This window comes from Arachis hypogaea, chromosome 7, assembly GCF_003086295.3.
Source record: "Arachis hypogaea cultivar Tifrunner chromosome 7, arahy.Tifrunner.gnm2.J5K5, whole genome shotgun sequence".
NCBI lineage: Eukaryota > Viridiplantae > Streptophyta > Magnoliopsida > Fabales > Fabaceae > Arachis > Arachis hypogaea.
In genome coordinates this window covers 21,959,748-21,979,433 of record NC_092042.1, presented here as the reverse complement: position 1 = coordinate 21,979,433, position 19,686 = coordinate 21,959,748, and the positions used below count along the sequence as shown (strand labels likewise).

Genomic DNA, 19,686 nt, shown 5'->3' with positions numbered 1-19,686 from the left:
CTGTCTTTTCTTAGCTAGTTTGATTGCTCGTTCCCTCCTAGCATACTTTGCATCTTCTAACCATCTATGCGTTGCCAAAACTGTAAGGTAAGCAGTATTCTGGAATTTTCTTTGTCCAACCTGACTATTGGTTTCTCTTTAAATACCAATGACATTGAAATCTGGGCAAATGTTGTTTTCCTTTCCTTCATGAAAGGGCTCTTCTATATTTGTTTGAGCGAGCACTATGTGAAGTATATATTAAGGTAGTTGTTAGCTTGCAAGAAAATTTAATCTACTAAGGTTTAGATTGACCCCCCAAGTGGCTTATATTGGTCAAAGAATCTACATTGTTATTTATTTTGGTTGATTAATTAGTTACCTTGTCTGATCTCTTGAATGCCATCTTGCTGGAAAACTGATTCCGTTGGTATATAATTCACATCTTGGTGGTTTGTGATGTTTGCATGATCATTGCTGTCATGCTGGTTCATCTTCCTTTTATTTTTAAGAGATGCATATTCATCTTCATCTACACATGGTGGTATGGAAAAGATTATTATTAATAACACCAAAAAGATTTGCTCTCTTGTTTACTGATGTTTCCTACTAATAAACTAAGTGACCTGTGCCTATATTTTTCAATAACCATGTATGAGAGTATATCTTACGTACCTGCAATTTTTGTATGAGAGTTGCTCCTAATTTCTGTAAGGGGGGTTCTGGTCGTCATGTCGTGTGGAGACTGGTGCTGTAAATTAAGTAAGCTGGTCATCCTATCCTCCATTTTTTGTTATCTGTCCACAGAAGCAAAATATTCTCACAGGTTTTCACTAAGGTTGTTTTCTTGCTTATTTTGAAGTATAATCTGATGAGTGGCCAAACTTCACGTGCATTGTGTTAAGAATTTGCATAAAAATACCATTATTTCATTTATTTTTCCAAAGTTTAGTTTTGAAGTTGAATGATATTTTTTGGTTATTGACTCATCTTAGTATTAATTTATTGATGTTGCCTTTTACATGATATTGCTAAAACTTCGTGTTTTGATTTGAGTTCCCCAAAATCTAAACCCTCATATGCATAACCCCTCAATTTGGGACCACAGCAATTTCTGTGTCCTAGCTATATTTTGTAAATAATTTGAGTAATGGTCATGAAAAATTAAAAATCGATTTGTGTGTAAAAGCTAATTATAGATAACTTTTTAAAAGATAATAGTAATGATCACAGTTTTATTTAATTATTGTTTCAACATAATTTGATAGAACACTTGATTATGTTTTATAATTGTCATACATGGATTAGTGATCATTTCCTTAATTAGATTATGTCAATATATAGATTAGTGAGTGTTTTTTTTTAATTCAAGATTCATTGGTGTGTTAGCTTGCATTTCACTATACTCCTCAGAATAAGATATGTATTAACAATAAATATATCATTTCAAGCCACTCTTACCATTACATATATATTGCTAATACATAAGATATTGACCTGGATTTGAAAACATAAATAAATCTAGCAAAATAAAGCTACTAATCTTTCAGGCTATCCCAAATTGATAAACCATTCCTATTACCATGGTTGCCTCCCATTGATAAAATTACATTATAATTCATAAACAAAAAGGAAATAACTCCTAAATCAAAGAAAGTGGACAAAGCCTATCATATAAGACAAATTGTCTAGGTACAGAGTGGCACAAAACAAAATAACCGGAATTGTTATACTCCCATCCCACCCCTCATCAAGATATACTAAACCATATACAGTCCATTGGAGTGCAGAGTGATTGTCTTTACATTAACATGCTCTTGCCAAAATCGGTGCGCCAGGTGGACTCTTCTTGCTTCTATGAACCTCAGCTTTGTTATAAGTAGATCAGTCCTCTCAGTGTCATTTGAACAGTTAGAACCATTCCTAGTCTCCATTATGGATATGATATCCTTACCAACTAATAAAGAAGGACTGTATGGAATTCCAAGCCCAATAACCTTGATCATCTTAGCCCAATCAAGATTTTGTTTCCCATTTTGCTTCATTTCCCAAACCAATATCTGTCTTGGCAATCCAACATTGTGATAGGTTAATAATCCTATACCTTCTTTAAAGGGAGTCAGGGAGTGATATTCAGATTTCACCTCTGCAGGTATTGTAGCCTCATGGAAAGATCTGTGCCTGAGATTGAATGTGATAATGCTTACTGGCTCAGGAAAGTTAGGACGTTCCCAACCTATCCAGTAAATGACGCCATTGTCCACAACAGATTTAGGTCCAAGCTTCTGAACATTGCTTTCAAATGAACCTTCATGAGTCCACTCCCTTTCCACTGAACTATAAATACTCCAGGACATGGTGCTGTCAGAGTAGTGTCGCTTGTGTACATGCACAATGCGGTATTCCACATTATCTTCCAAATACCCAAAGGCATAAAGAGATACAACATGGCAGCAGTGCTTGCTAGCTTCGTCTGGTGCAAAACGCCTCTTTCGGGTGAGGGGATTCCACATAAGTAGCCTAGAATTGAGACCCCCATGGAAATCCTCAAGCAAATGACTCCATGGTCGGAACCTATGATCGAGTAGAAGCCATAATGGTTGATTTCTATCGGCACATTGAAATTAAACTACCGCCCAGTATCAACTGAGGCTCGAACAAACCACATTGAGTTTTGATCACTTGGGGGGGACCCAATCCCAACAATGATGCTTCGGTCTCTGTCTTTGGTTTCCTTATAGTTTTGCATGATAAATAAGTTGGTGCATAGTCTAGAATTCCAAGCTTTACTCAGACTTCTGCACTTTTCTACTGTCTTTGGATCTGCTTTCACAAAGATTTTCAAGATAATATCATCACTCAGGAATGGAAGATCGCATCTCTTTGGTGGGATATCACTCATTGTGGCTGTAAAGGGGTTGAACGTTTGGCTAATGGGGTTTAGTGACTTAGAGGAATGGTCACTCAATTGGAATACCACACAACAGTTTACTCTAACCTATTTATATAATTAGCTTATATGGTGTGAATGTGCAGAATTGTTTAATCCTTCTATAAGGACGTGGGTGTGGTTACTTTAAACAAATACTTTTTTATTGCAAGGCAAAAGAGCTATATAAAACATCTATTAATATGAGTTAATATGAGTAATGTATCTTAATTTAGGGGATATATGGTAAAATATGTTGGAATCCCACTCAAGCAGAAACATAATTATTATTGGTTTTTCTAACATTATTCCTTAAGAGAAAACTCAGCCCACCAAGTTGTCCTTTTTAAGTAATGTTTCTTGAAGGTGCTAGATCCATAGTTATGTCATTAACAGATATCTTTTCTCAATATATGGAGTATTAGTAGTGCTTAATACTTAACAACTTGGTGTAGCATAATCTTTTAATTATAATCTATATGATTATAGCATAGCAGTTCTGTTAATATGATATCCACCACCATAGTTGGGATATTTCAAAAAGTGTGCTACTAATGGGATTGATAAAGCAATTAAGTGAACCATGAACTAATGAATCTTCTGTTTTTATAATCAATGTTCTATAGTTCAACAGACCAATAAAATGTGATTGTAACTAAAAATATAGGTGACTTAGTCTCTTCACAAATAAACCGCTACTGTAATCCACCTTAATAAATTATTAGTTGAAATATGATATAAGTATAGCCTGATATCTTTAATTTTTAAGAAATTGTTTGATGAAAGCAATTCTGAAAATAATGTTCCAACCTTTTGTGATAAGATCATACTTGATATGATTTGCCTAGGGATAAACTAAACGTATTAAACGGTTGTGTATTTGCAAGGGTTTAGAGTTTTTATCCATAAAAAACTTATATTGACCAATGGTCACTCACAATTGATTATTATTTAGGCATAACTCCTTTATGCTAAACTGCTTTATCCTATGACTCTTTTTCCAGCACATGTTTTCACTAATTAGTGTAAGGTTCTGTGTGCAGCTATACTTTCATATGTTTAGAAATTTCTGACTATTAGACTTAGTCAATATTAAACAAATGTCTTCCCCAGAGTTTGAAGATTGATGATTATCAATATTATCGATGCATTGTGATATGTGGATTCCTAGAATACTTGATTGCTTTCTATAAATTATTACCTGACTAAAACAAAAGTCAATTGTATGGATATGCAAATTTGAAGTTAAATAGTTATGATTATTTTATTAGTATACAAAAAAAGCTAAGTGGCTAGTGTATATGCTGACAAATATATCAGAAAGTAAAGTTAGATGAATAGCTATCATTATTGTAATGGAACATCTACTACATCCAATGTTACTTTGTTTGAATCATTAGGACATGTAGATAACGATATAAGGTTTTATCTACTACACGACAAATATATCCGAAATTATTTAAGATTTTATTAAGATAGATATCAAATGGTAAAGTTAATTATATTAATTATGTAATTGAATTACGTTAATTATAATTGATGAGCCCAATTTTATTGGCTAATCACCAGGATTGATTAATTGAATTTAAATTTGGTCCACCCCATGATAGTATTAATTTTCATGATACCAATCAGCCTTCTTTTTTTTATCAGGCATGACGAAGGCACTGGAGTTTTTTTTTCAATTCACCTAAACGGAAGCCATGCATTAAGTAAGTTCTACCAAATTAGTTGCATATTTAAACTAATACTATACTTATTGCACTAACATTAACTGTGGTGACTATCTATTTGTGTTTCCTCCTATTCATTTACACATCAAATGCACTCTACCTATGAATAACGTCAATGCTTTTATATCGATAGGTTGAAATATAGATGAAACTTCAAAACTTTCATGGGTCTAGTTCCTTGGTAATGTGGTGCGAATATCCTGCAAAGATTTATAAAGTCAACAGATCACACCATTGTGAACTTTCTTATTCTCGATGTTAGAAAACAGAACACGATATGATTTTGGAAAAAAAAAATATTTCTGGAAAAATGGAGTCTACTATTAGTTAAAATTTATTCAGCAATATAGTCATGCATATCATTTTATATCAGATATGCATTAGGTCCAGCAATTAAAATTTATTTGGCATTTATATAGTCATGCAAATCAATTTATACCAGACATGCACCAGGCCCTATATCTGTGATTTCAAGTATGAAATAGAAGCCAGCAAATAAAATTCATTTGGCATTTATACAGTCATGCAGATCAATTTATATCATACATGCTGTTGTAATCCACCCTAATAAATTATTAGTTGAAATATCATATAAGTATAGCCTAAGTTTCGTTTTTTTTAAGAAAATTTTTTATGAAAGTAATTCTCGAAATAAGGTTCAAACCTTTTTTGTCCAGCAGTTACTTGATATGATTTGCTTAGGATAAACCTCCTTAAACGGTTGTATATTTGCATTGATGCGAGTTTTTATCCACACATACCTTGTATTGACCAACGGTCACTCACAATTGATTATTATTTAGGAATAACTGCTTTATTCAAAATTGCTTTATCCTTTGACTCTATTCTCAGCACACGTTTTACTAATAAGGTATGTGTCATCATCTCCAATGACACAGCTGTGTGAACCCATCATGTGAGCAGTTTATCTGTTGGTCATTAGCATAGATACCTGCACTTTTGGACACGTACCTAACTGGGAATTCAAAAGCTAAATCACAATTTTTAACTGGGAATTCAAAAGCTAAATCACAATTTTTTTATCTAGCCCTGACCTAGCAAATGGTTTCATTTTAAAGTGCCTTAACTGAATATGGTGTAGCATGGTATTGTTTATCTTGTTTAGTAGATTTTCTTTTGTTGTATATTCAAGTTCTGCTGCCTATAAAGCATATGAATTGCAGCAACCACAACTGGTTTTCTTTAAGGAAAAATTTTTAACTTGTACTTTTCTAAAAAAATTGTACTTCCTAAACCTATGATGCAGCTCGACTATTTTTTAACATAAGTCAATAATAAAAATAATCCATAAAGCATTTTAGACATAACCCTAAGTACTAAGACTTAAACCCTAAACACTTTTCTTAATACATAAAATTTATTACTTATGGATTATTTTTTATCCAATATTATAAGATTTATTTTTTTTATAAAATGTCAATAATAAAATCAATTCCTAGGTAAACGGTAATATATAAACTGCCATTACATACTTGATGGATTTAGTAACTTTTTTTAAGTGGATTTTTACGAATTTCAATCTAAAAAAATATAATTAATTTAATTTGGAATAATCACAACCTTATATATACAAAGAAACTATTATATATTAATAGATATATAATCATAAACTGATAACTACTTTATTTTTAATGATTACTATATTTATACGTAATTTAATTTGGAATAATCACAACTTTATTTATAATTCAATCCTAATTGTGTTGTACATTGGGTTTCACTGCCTTCTTCATTCAGATTAGCAAGGTTTCGATTTTCGCATTGAAATGTGCAATTTTATTTGAATCTTCAAATGTCAGAGGACTAACATGGAACTATGAACCTGATGCAGTACAAAGTTAGCTTCATAGATTTGGAGAAAACTTTTAGCTTCATAGATTTGATGAAAATTTCTAATTCCTCATAACGTACACAGTTGATCTCCCTATCTAACGGTATATAGATTCAGATCATTCACTATTTAGGAAAATGTCTGTGTGCAGCGGGATCTTTGATATGTTTAGGCATTCGTTACTATTGGACTTAGTCAAACTTTAACAAATTTGTTCCCTAACTTTTAAAATTTGGTGATTATCAATCCTATCGATGGCTTGTCATATGTATTGAGAACACGCTAACTAAAGTCAATAATAAAATCAGTTCCAGCCAAAAAATAGTAATACTTAAACTGCCATTATATACATGATGTATTTAGTAAGTTTCTTTAAGTGGGTTCTACGAATTTTAATCTTCACATGTATAACTAATTTAATATGGCTAATCAATCCTTTAAATAAAAAACTATTATTTTTATTAAAAATTGATGGTATGTCGAACTATTTTTTCCATGGAGAAGATATTTTGTTGTACATGGGGTGTCGCTATATTTTTCATTGTCATTAGCCATGTTTTGATTTCGGAATTGAAAAAGAAAATATAATTGGCATGACACATGTAGCAGGACTAACATCGAGATATAAATCTGATGAAGTTCAAAGTTAGCTTCATAGATTTAGGAAAAATTTCTAATATCTCATAACGAACTAAATTGATCTCCCTATCCAAAGTTCTATGCATGCATCCCATTCACTATTTAGGAAACGTTCTATGTGCAGCTATACTTTTATATGTTTAGGAATTCCTGACTATTGGACTTGGTCAATGTTGAACAAATCTCTTCCCCAGAGTTTAAAGATTGATGATTATCAATCTTATCGATGCCTTGTCATATGTGGATTCCTATAATACTTGATTGCTTTCTATAAATTATTACCTGACTAAAACAAAAGTTAATTGTATGGATATGCAAATTTGAAGTTAAATAGTTATGATTATTTTATTAGTATACAAAAAAAAGCTAAGTGGCTAGTGTATATGCTGACAAATATATCATAAAGTAATAAAGTTAGATGAATAGCTATCATTATTGTAATGGAACATCTACATCCAATGTTACTTTGTTTGAATCATTAGGACATGTAGATAACGATATAAGGTTTTATCTACTACACGACAAATATATCAGAAATTAGTTAAGATTTTATTAAGATAGATATCAAATGGTATAAGCTAATTATATTAATTAAGTAACTGAATTACATTAATTATAATTGATGAGCCCAAATTTGTTGGCTAATCACCAGGATTGATTAATTGAATTTAAATTTGGTCCACCCCATAACTGTATTAATTTTCATAACACCAATTAGCCTTCCCTTTTTATCAGGCATGACGAAGGCATTGGAGTTTTTCTTTCAATTCACCTAAACGAAAGCCATGCATTAAGTAAGTTCTACCAAATTAGTTGCATATTTAAACTAATACTATACTTATTGCACTAATGTTACATGTGGTGACTATCTATTTGTGTTTCCTCCTATTCATTTACACATCAAATGTACTCCACCTATGAATAACGTCAATACTTTTATACCGATAGGTTGAAATATAGATGAAACTTCAAAACTTTCATAGGTCTAGTTCTTAGGCAATGTGCAGCGAGTATCCTGCAAAGATTTATAAAGTCAACAGATCACACCATTGTGAACTTTCTTATTCTCGATGTTAGAAAACAAAACACGACATGATTTTTGAAAAAAAATATATTTCTGGGAAAATGGAGTCTACTATTATTCACTACAATTTGGGTTTATATAAATCTAATGAAGTTTTAACCTGTTAAAATTTAGTCCTAAATGGATTAGGTGTTTCATTTTTGTGTGTTAGTTAAAATTCATTCAGCACAGATCATTTTATATCAGACATCCATTAGGTCTAGCAATTAAAATTCATTTGGCATTTATATAGTCATGCAGATCAATTTATATCAGACATGCATAAGGCGCTATATCTGTGATTTCAAGTATGAAATAGAAGCCTTGCTTATGGTAGTATGACGTCTGAATTTTATAAATCTATAGACATTGTTGATAATTTATACTTGCTATTAGTACTTGCCAAAGTCTTAATTCATGTGTTTAATCTATCACAATACATACTGCAATACTACCAAAAAACACAAATTACTTGTCCATGAAGACATACATTAGTACTCAAAATGCTAGCATATATAAATCAATACTGGTTATCACATATTACAATATTTCTAAAAGACCCAAATAACTTGTTCATTAAGGCATACATTAGTACTCAAAATGCTAGCAGACTTAAATTAATACTGCTTGATATATTATATAACCAAAAGACAACTCATCATGTGTAATTTCCCAACTATACTGAAATATTGATTAGGGTTAATTATCACATTCAATGGTCTACATCTTTTGCCTCTTCTTGCCACCCTTTTGGCCTAACTTGTTAGTGGAGAGTTGGAAATCTTCTTAATTGTCAATGTTTAATGACACTGAATGTTTTACCCCATTGAGAGCTCTCCTAGTTGGGATCTTACACTTGAGGCTTGTGACAGAATCCTCCACAACATCCTGTGAAATACATACGTGTATATTGGGTTAGTTGACAATAAACTAATTATCCATAGATGTCCTTCATATGTTTAATGTAAAACTTTAAATACACACCACAGAGCACTGAGAATTATTATCAGACTTGAGATTAGCCACAGTTGCTGAAACATCCATTGAATTGCAGATCCCATTCTCCTACACAAAGGCACACAATAATCCTTCTTAGATATTGTAGCCAATTTCTGACTTGAATGTTTATTAGTTTATACAGCAATAGATATAGAAGATACATACAGTTAAGACGTCAAAAGAATTGCTGATGAATTCCATAGGGGCAATTTTTTTCTACAATGTCTTCATCGTCACATATCTTCGTGATAGTGTAAACCTGGTCATGCTTGTTGATGTTGGCTGTTTTGACATTAATTTTAAAGAGTAACTTTTTATCCATCATGTTATCAAGAGTTGGGGGGTAACATTCCCCTTCCAAACACTGAAAATTTAAATGGATGAACAAATCACAATTAGTGTATATGCAGAAAAAATCCAAAAATTTGATATCTGAAAGGGATATATGCTGAACAAACATCTTCATCCTTGATTTGTTTAGCTTGCCTCCCTATAAGCTGTGTTGTTTCTCTATCCCACATTAGCATAGTTATACTTCCTGTTCCATCATAGGCCATAACTTCAACCTTGTACCTATTATAAAATATGCAATACCAATTGTCAAAAATGATTTCCTCTTAATAAATTCCCTTGCCAAATAGTTCAGTAGACCAATAAAATGGGATCAATTCTTTACAATTCATGCAAGAAAGTTAATATTAATTAAACTGCATCTGAAACTTGAAAACATTATTCTTTGAAATCTATTAAAGGCATCCAAATTAAGTCTTCTTTCACACCTAAGGGATGCACTGCCATGTGTGTGACCACACTTGGAACATTCATATCGATTTCCAATTGGGGTTTCTACTTTCTTTAGACACTTCCTACACGATTTATAAAACCAATCGTTGTTGCCAGCATTGATAGAGACAATGGTTCCGACAGTCCATATAGGACCTTCCTGCACCAAGCCCAGGTGTAAGTATCAAACCATCATTGTTGTGTTTAATGAATGCATAATACACTTAGTTATTAGTAAAAGTGTTAGCTAATTTGACCTTTATTGAGTTGAGTGCGTCCTCTATTGATTTCACTACGACACCTCCTCTTTTCAGTTCTGCAGCACCAGATTGCACACCATGACCGGATACCTGACTAATCCTGACCGAATTAGAGGTTACACTGCCAAGCAAGCTGCACATTCATTCCATTAAACAACGTCATTAATGGGAACACAACAGAAAAACGTGCTTCTCATTGATTGTTAAACAAACCTTTTCCGAAAATCATGTACTTCCTTCATGTCAGGATTAACATGTATTTTAGAGACATCAAAGTGGCTCTGAACCGATACCTTATCTGAAAACATGAACAATAAGAATCAGTTTTGCCTTTAGTAAACATGGGTTTATCACATACCAACTTTCGTAAACAAACCACTTGTACTAATGGAGTGGGTTAGGAATTTTAACATGGTTATGCATACCATTCCATCGGCTAGGTTTAAAGAACTGCAACATCACTATCAGTGGTTCAACCCTGCCATTTTCAAGATGGGGAACTATTTGATCGACCATGTCACCAAATAACACACAATCAAGATTGTTGTTACTGCGTAACACAAAAACCATACAAATCCACATTAAACTGATGTATACTGTTTCAAACAACACAAAACTTGTCTATTTTATTCAAGAAACTTACTCTAGGTCTACTATCACAACCACCATACGTTTTGTTTCCTTTCCTTTGCTTGTGATTATATCCCTTGGGTCCTCCTTCCCAACAACCTCCCCGATTATGTCTAACGAACAATGAATGATACAAATAAGTCACAATATGAAAGATACTGGAAAGGATGATTACTATCTAAAGAAACAGACAAAGTAGTTGCTTACCCAATAGTTGAGAATCATCAAGCTTTTCGGCAGCAAGGAGCTCTGGGATAGGCTTCAAGCAGAAGGGTTCGAGAGAAAAACTTAGATTTTCCACACGAACCACAACTGTTCTGTGGGAAAAGTTCAAAGTCTACCGATTTCTTGTTGTTTTAATCTTCTCCATCTTGTCCACAACTATGAAGTTACTCATAGTGTATATTTTAAACTCCTCAAAAAAACCCCTCCACTTCTTGAATAAACCTTTATTGATTGACGCTTGGATCCTTTCTCCCTGGGAAAAAAAAAATTCATTTGCCATAAGAATCTCATTGATCAACAACGAACTGAAATGAAGTAAATAAAATTAACAGCTTACCTTAATATCTTGAAGTACCATCTCTATGCTATTAACTTCCTTTTGGTTGTACATGTTTGGATTTTCCCATATACGAACAACATACACCTGAAATTTCCATTCAAGCTTCTTGGCATTGACATTCATTAGCATATCATACCCTTCAGACATTTTTACGCAGCTTTGAGAAAAATTAAACTGCTATGTGTTTATTCGTGAGAAACTATTTCAATACCTTTTATACTATAATTTGAAATCTTTGATTTATATCCATTGAGGTTTGGCTGGGTTGGTATACTACTCTACATATTGACTCATTTTGTTGTGTTGTATTAGGTTGTCAGATGTCATTGAATTAGGAGATACACTTGTCAAGCAAATGATGTTCCACATGTCAACCAAAGACCACTACTACACTCCTATTATATATTAATAGATGATAATGGACAGAATATAAACATTTGAAAGACAATGGAGGAACATCATGTTTGTTCCGGAAATGGGACCTCCCTCTCCATGATTACAATTTGGTCTCCAAGTCCAAGATAATGAGAGTGGTTACATTGTGCACTATCACTATTACACGTCTATTTCTTTTGAATAACTTTAAAATTAAGATGTAGAAGTATTTCTCAAAAAAAAAAGTTACGGATTCATAGTCCTTTTTAATAAGTACAACGAAAAAACATTTTGTTTGAAACTTGAGTTAAAAAAAAAATAAAAATTAGTATAATTGCCCTTAACTATTACTACTTCCATAGTGTTCAAAGGATAACTGTAGCGTAAATTAGATTGAGTCATAATTCACAAGTACTTGAATGCATGTCAAGCAAGCATTTTACAAATATAAAAAATAATATTAGCTATTCAATCAAAACTTTATTGAGTAACCGCAAAAGATGACAATGGCGGAGGGTATTAGATAAGATGTAAATGGACACGGCATCTCACACGGCTTACATGTCTTCAAGCTCAATTATTCAGGCCCAATTATAAGCACTGATTGCAGTTTGGATGTCAAAATGACTACAGAACTTAAAAAATGGACAGAAAAACTTCCCCTGGACATGTAACTCAGAACAAGAGCAAATTGGGAATTTGGAATCAAACATGCTTGGGGTAAAGTTGAGATAAAGTTTGTCCAATCTATATAGTCTTGGGATTTCCAAATTTCGAACAAAAAATACTCTACTCTAAGCACTGAACTCAACACAGTGACTTACCTTATATGAAACTGAAAGGGTCATGCTTTGATGATAACCATAAACGGTAAACCATTGAAAGGATTATGCTTTAACTAATCCATTTCAACAATACTATCAAGTTGAAAATTAGGGACCTTTTATTCATGCAGAAGGAAATACCATACGCTCAAAAGAATTCAAATATTGTTTTAACTGGAGACTGCAACAACGTATATTATTACAGTGGAAGGTCTCAATTGTTGCATATTCTTCACTTTGATTAACAACCATGCATTGAATGTCATTTCTACATGGCTGTAGCTACTAAAGATGATTCCCAACATAAGGACAAGAAGCTGAAGATGAGAGTCAACTAGTTTGGATGTTGATCATTGGGGAAAAAAAGGAAAGAAAAAGAATAGGGGAAAACTCTCAGACAATCAAACGGGAACAAGTAGTGTTGGTATACAGACTCAAGTTCATGGTACATCCTAACTAATCCTAACTGAGAACCTAGGTTACAATTTAAAACAAAATTTAACTTATAAGTATGTAGATACCACAAAATGACGGTTTTCCTGGGAGTAAAATGAACCACCATAATCTTTCTCGTACTGTGGATTAATTTGTCAATCTTTGAGGGACCATTTTGTTAGCAAACTAACCTTTGGAGGCTTAAAGTGGTAGTTTACTCCTCCTGTTTTGTTCTATTTTGTTTTACTAGAGTTTCTTTCTGAATTTTTCACAAACACAGTTGAACCAAGGTTCAACCATGTTCCTTGGCAATATCAGATTTCGGTCATCGTTCCAAGTTTGTCAGTCATTTAATTAGTAGCTATTCCATTCCAAACACTTTCTTATATACAAAGATACCACACCACTTGTAGAAAATCAAACATATGGATATAACCAAAACTAAAATCAGTAGTTTTAACATTTTTATGTAAGCGATAAGGATTAAATTAAACCAATCAAAGCAAATAAATTCCAGCTGGCTCATGTTTAAAACTAATTGGTAGTTCATTCCTCAAGAATTACCAAAGATACATCATATAAACATAGCAATGATTTCAAATGCAAACCAATCAGGGATAGAAAATAAATAGATAATGAATTTCAAGAAAAGATGCCAAAGATAAAAATTTACAGAACTTCCTTTACCTCTTTAATCAAAGAAGTACAGTGTTTATATATATGGTCTTAAAAACAAGCACCACAGCATTCGCACCCTCAGTGCCTATACACAACAATTCTTACATTTCCCAAACTACAAAAAACTAAGCAAATTTTAAAAAAGAAAAAAAAAATAGGATCATGGGGAGAATATAGGTGATTCAGCGAAACAAATAGGGCACCTGAGTAATCCATTCTCGTTGCACTTGCCACAAGTTATGACTCCATTCTTCTCCGTATATACTTTCCTGCTACCGTCACACTCGTCGCACAGAACGAACCTCTGACCACCGCACACGTGGCACTCACCTGTATCCGCCTTGGGCAAACCTTCCAGAAGCTGCTTCAGCTCCCCGGTCTCGTTCATGCAGATCACCTCCTCTTCTCCCCCAACGTATCTTCCTCCTATGAACACACACGGAAGCTTATTGGGCCCGTCCGGGCCCAATATGCGGCCCAACTCGGTTAGAAAGCTCGAGTCCATTGACACGTCACGCTCGTCGATGGGGACTCGGAAGCCGGTGAGGATCGAGAGGACCGTCCTGCAGGACTTGAACGTGTGCCTCACAACGCGTAGGGACGTGAAGTAGACCACCACGCGCTGCTCCGTGCCAGGTATGTAAAGAGGGGCATTTTCGGTATTTTGTTTGGCGGTTTTGTGGTTTTGTGGTTGGAGGTTGGGTTCGGTTTCATGATGATGTTTTTCTTTGCGTCTGGGAGAGGGTAAGGATAAGGTCCTGGCAGGTTTGGGTGGTGGTGGTGGTTGTGGTGGCGGAGGTGGTTGTTGGCGGGGGGGTTGAGTGTGATTTGACCAGGAGCGGACGAGCGAGTTGGCGAGTGTGACTCGGTGGAAGATGGAGGATACTCTTTTGTTGGTTGGCGAGGAACAGAGTTGGGGTTGGGGGGCGTTGATTTGTAATTGGTTAGAATCTTCGAGGCAGAGGGATTCAACGTCCTTGAAGGAGGAACAGGAGAAGAGAGGAGAAGGAGAAAAGGTAGGGGACGATGACGATGAAGAGATCCGGACCGTTGAGTTGTTGGTGCTCCACGATCGCCACATTGAAGTGCGGTTAATGGAAATTTTGGAATATTATTCAATTCAAGGGAAGCTTTTTTGTTTTTAATAAGGTGAATTTTAGGGTGCGGTGTGGCTGTGGAGGTGAAATGGGAAATGGTATGGATGTGATGAGGGAGAGTGAGTTTCTGTTGTTATCTATTTTGGGTCGATTGCTTCAAGAAGCAAAAGCGGATGGTGCTTAATTTGCATGCTTGCAAACTTTGGGGAGCTCCTCTGCTTTTTTTTTATTATTATTATTTTTACTTTTACCGGATAAGAAAGAGAGGGAGACGGAGATGGAACACAGGATTTTGAAAAAACAAAATTTTGAAAGGAAAATGAAAAGAAAATCTAATTAATCAGTTTCCGGATTTAAGGGCAGAATTTAGGAGAGGGGGGTAGTGTGTTTAAGGTTGACACTTGAGAATTGATATGGTCAAATGTGAGATAAAATTTCCATTTAATTTTTAAAGTTCTTCAATATTATAATTTTAAATAAATTTACCGATTTTATAAAATTTTTATTGGGTCCAACAATTTTATAAATTTTTTGTTACCATTTCATATTTTGGATATTTAATTTATTTTTTCGAATTTACGTTGTGGATTTGTTTTGCCTTATTATTTTTTAGAGGAACAGTGAGAGTCTACCAAGTGCTTGGCAGTTAGGTTGTTGAGGCCTTAGTTAGGGATTCGATTATTTCGCTTTTGTTTTTTTTTTTTCTTATGACTGGAGTTTTAGTTTTAACAAAGTATACAAAAATGAGATACTCTTATTACTCGTTTTTACGAATAATTATTTTTTTCTATAATATTTGTGTGTTGTATGTATGGAAAGAAACTTAAAAAGTTGAAATAGCTGATTAAACAGAAATAAAATAATAGAATCTTTCTGCACTTAATAATGTGTTAGTAAGGTTATTTATAATTCATTCGTGATTGAAAAATTTTGCAAAATGATTAATTCATTCTCATGATGTCAGCATGACAGCATGGATCTAATGATTAATCTCTAGTTAATAATGTGGGTTTATATAAAGAAAATAGATACTATCACAAGTTTTAAAGTGTGTATATATATGTTTAGGTTTAGGACAATGTATGAATCCTTATAAAAATTAAAAAAAAACAGAAGGGCCTTATCCCTAGTTTGAACCGACGCAATTGCAAAATGGCATAATTATTTACTAGTGATTGTAATGGTATCTGTATGTAGTTGTTTAATTTTATTAAAAAATATCAAAAATTAATAGTTAACTTAAAAAATATAAAAATAAATAATTTTTAAATATGTAATATTTATCTTAAAAGACAAGTTCTGTAAATTCTGATACTAAATTTAAAGAGACTAAAAAAATTGTCTTATTGATTTATCTCTATCTATATAATAAGAATTGTGCTTTTATAATTATCATTTTTTTTTAGTGTTTATGAATTGAATTTGATGATATTTTGATCTAGATTATATTTCAATTAACAAATAAATTTTAAGGACTGAAGCACCCCAAAAAAAAATGATACATACTATCTCACGCTTCTCTAATACATCATTTCCTTGAGCTTATGATTCATTTTTTATTATTATGAAAATCCAAAATTAATTAGGTAAATAATGTATCACTAGTTATATGAACTATGGATGTCTAAATTCTTTTTTGAAATATTAATATGAATACATAAAATGAAAGAATAAACAATAAATATTTAAAATTGATATAATAAACACAAATTCTATGTATGCATCCACTAATTATTAATTGTTTCACTCATTTTTTTATTGACTTCGATAGTTAATGTCAAAACGAGTTTGTATCAAAATCATCATTCGGAGAACAGATACAACTCCTCTTTCAAAAGGGTGAGTTCGACCCAAAATTTACTTAATCAGTATTTTTATTAGATCGATAGAGTGCAAAGTTTCAATCGATAAACTTAAAACAAACAAAATTTAAAAATAATATGAACGTAAGAAATAGCTGAAATCGACAATGAAACTGAAAATAATGAAAAGTACAAGGAAAAATAAAGAAATATAAATGATAAAAGAAATTATAACAAAAGAAATTATAAAATAACGAAAAAAAGAAATAAGAACAACAAAAAGGAATTGAAAAAAATAGGAAAAAAGTGAGGCCAATTTTTTTTTATATTGTATTGACAAACCCCATTTTGAGGGTTTATCTTGTGCTTGACTTTAGGGGATTTTATAACTTTTTACCCTCATTTATCCATTGAAATAGCATAGTTTTGTGATTGTCTCCTAATTTGTGCTTAGATGTGAAAACATGCTTTCTAGACCTTAAATTAGCTAAATTCAATTCACCTTTGATTCCACTAGATGCCTTGATATGTTTGCTAGTGATTTCAGATTGAAAAGGCTAGGAATGGATCAAAGGAGTGAAAAGGAAAGCATGCAAAGTGGAGAAATCATGAAAAGTCAAAGAAGTTGAAATCGCCCATGGACGCGCACGCGCACCTGGCGCTTGCGCGCACCCGCGAATTACCCCATGGACGCGTACGCGTGCTGTGCGCGTACGCGTCGGTGTTGGTTTATGATTTTTAATGAAAACATGGCCAACGAATTCTGAAGGGTTGTGGGGCCCAATCCTAACCAACTTTGGCGCCAAAGAGGCTATTTAAAGCCAAGGATTGAAGAGCAAAGGGGATTCCAACTCATTAATTCATTACACACTCATTAGGATTAGTTAGAAGTAGTTTCTAGAGAGAGAAGCTCTCTCTTCTCTCTAGAATTAGGATTAGGATTAGGTTTAGTTCTTAGATCTAGATTTAGATTCATCTTCTTCTACTTCTATCTTCTCAATTCCTTGTTGTTAGATTCATCTTCTTCTATTCTTTTGTTGTAATTTCCTTTATGTTGTCCTTATACTTTGTTGTAGATCTACTATTGTTCCTTCCATTTTCTTTCAATTTAATAAGAGGTAATTCACAATAATTGTTCTTCTTTGCTTTTCTATTGTTGATCTCTTGCTTTTGTAGTTGTAGATTCCTTTAATTCTTGCATTTAATAATGTTTACTTCCATTGCACTTTATGTGTTTGTTGAAATGTCTCTTTTAGATATAGTATAGATTTTGCTCCTCTTGGCCTAGGTAGAGTAATTAGTGACACTTGAGTTATCTAATTCCTTTGTTGATTGATAATTGGAGAAATTGCTAATTGGTTTGGAGTGCACTAAAGCTAGTCTTTCCTTGGGAGTTGGCTAGGACTTGTGGCTCAAGTCAATTCATCCACTTGACTTTCCTTTATTAGCAAGGGTTAACTAAGTGGTAGCAATGAACAATTCTCATCACAATTGAGAAGGATAACTAGGATAGAACTTCTAGTTCTCATACCTTACCAAGAGCCTTTTATAGTTGTTAGTTTATTTTCATTGCCATTTACTTTCATGTTTCTTATCCAAAACCCCAAAACACATCACAACCAATAACAAAACACTTCATTACAATTCCTAGGGAGAACGACCCGAGGTTCAATACTTCGGTTTATAAATTCTAGGGGTTTGTACTAGTGACAAACAACTTTTTGTATGAAAGGATTATTGTTTGGTTTAGAAACTATACTTTACAACGAGATTTTATTAGTGAAATTCTAAACCACCAAAAATCCATTCGTCAAAATGGCGCCGTTGCCGGGGAATTGCAATGGTGTTATGTTATTGGTTATTGTATATATGTGAATATTGTGAATAGCTTGATTTTTGCTTTATTTGCTAGTTGTAGAGTTGTTTCTCTTGTTTTCTATTAGCTTTTGATTTTTATTTCCTCTTGCTACCATGAATTCTCATTTTGGCTATGAGTGTGATTACAATTATGTTGTAGGTGATGAGAACTATAATGAAGTTGTGTATCAAGAATGGGATAATCAAAGGTGGGAAGAGCCATATGCATATGATCAATCTTCTTGGCAACAACCTCCACCAATGCACTATGAAGAAGAGCCATTCTATGATGCATACCAATCCAATGGCTATGGTGAATCTCCTTGTGATTTTCAAGAACCACCACCATATGCCTATGAGTCATATCCTCAACATGAACTTCAACCACACTCACAAGCCTATTTTCAACAAACACCTCCCTATGACCATGATCCTTATCCATCACACCAACCAACTTTTGAACCATATGAGCCATACATGGAACCACAATTCCAAGATTACTACTCCCAAGAACCACCTCAACACACACCACCACCTTACCAAGAAGAACCACCTTCCTATAATGAACTCTTTCTCCAAAATGATGAACCCTCCCATCCACCCCAATCTCTAATGGATGAAACCCTCGGTGTTCTTCTTCAAGGACAAGAGGAGATGACAAGGGATGTACAACAATTCATGACCACCTTGGATGAGGTGGTAAACCGGCTAGCATCCCAACTTTTGGACACTCAAGGAACTCCCATGGCTATATGTGGAGAATTTAAAGAGGAACATAGCATGAAGGAGAGATTGGAAACTCCGGTGGAAAAGGAGGAATCCTACTTTGTGTTAGAACAATTGGAGAAGCCTATGATTATTGAAAAAAAGGAAGAAGTGGTTGAAGACCTAGGAGATGCGGAACCTCCATGGGAATCTAGAGTTATAGAAAACTCCTCCAAGATGATTGAAGTTGATGTTGAGGAGGAATGTGCACAACCTCCAAGGCATATCCTATATGAAGACTTGGAGAGAATGAAGCAAGAATTGAGTTCCCTTGGTGATGAAGATCATGCATCCAATCTTCTTGGTGAAGAATCTTTTGAATTTGAAGAACCTTCTCCCAATGAATTTGAAAGTGATGTAGGGGTAGATTTCTCTCAACCTCCCATTTATGACTTGAGTGATGGAGAAGAGTTAGATGAAG

At 33.6% G+C, this 19,686-nt stretch overlaps 2 protein-coding genes across 2 annotated transcripts; both read right to left on the bottom strand.

Annotated features, from left to right (window-relative positions):
• Positions 1-8,686: 8,686 nt before the first annotated feature.
• LOC112702779 (uncharacterized) lies at positions 8,687-13,566 on the bottom strand. The gene is made up of 11 exons (XM_025753958.3): positions 11,430-13,566; positions 11,075-11,345; positions 10,881-10,980; positions 10,663-10,787; positions 10,451-10,535; positions 10,235-10,370; positions 9,974-10,137; positions 9,653-9,767; positions 9,360-9,558; positions 9,180-9,260; positions 8,687-9,083 (listed from the first exon to the last, which is right to left on the bottom strand). Exons 3-9 carry the CDS (start codon positions 10,904-10,906, stop codon positions 9,370-9,372), a joined length of 840 nt encoding a protein of 279 aa, XP_025609743.1. The 5' UTR covers positions 10,907-10,980; positions 11,075-11,345; positions 11,430-13,566; the 3' UTR covers positions 8,687-9,083; positions 9,180-9,260; positions 9,360-9,369.
• Positions 13,567-13,734: 168 nt separating this feature from the next.
• On the bottom strand, positions 13,735-15,334 carry LOC112702778 (uncharacterized). Its single transcript, XM_025753957.3, has one exon. The coding sequence runs from the start codon at positions 14,823-14,825 to the stop codon at positions 13,905-13,907; it is 921 nt and encodes a 306-aa protein (XP_025609742.1). The 5' UTR covers positions 14,826-15,334; the 3' UTR covers positions 13,735-13,904.
• Between the last annotated feature and the right edge of the window lie 4,352 nt (positions 15,335-19,686).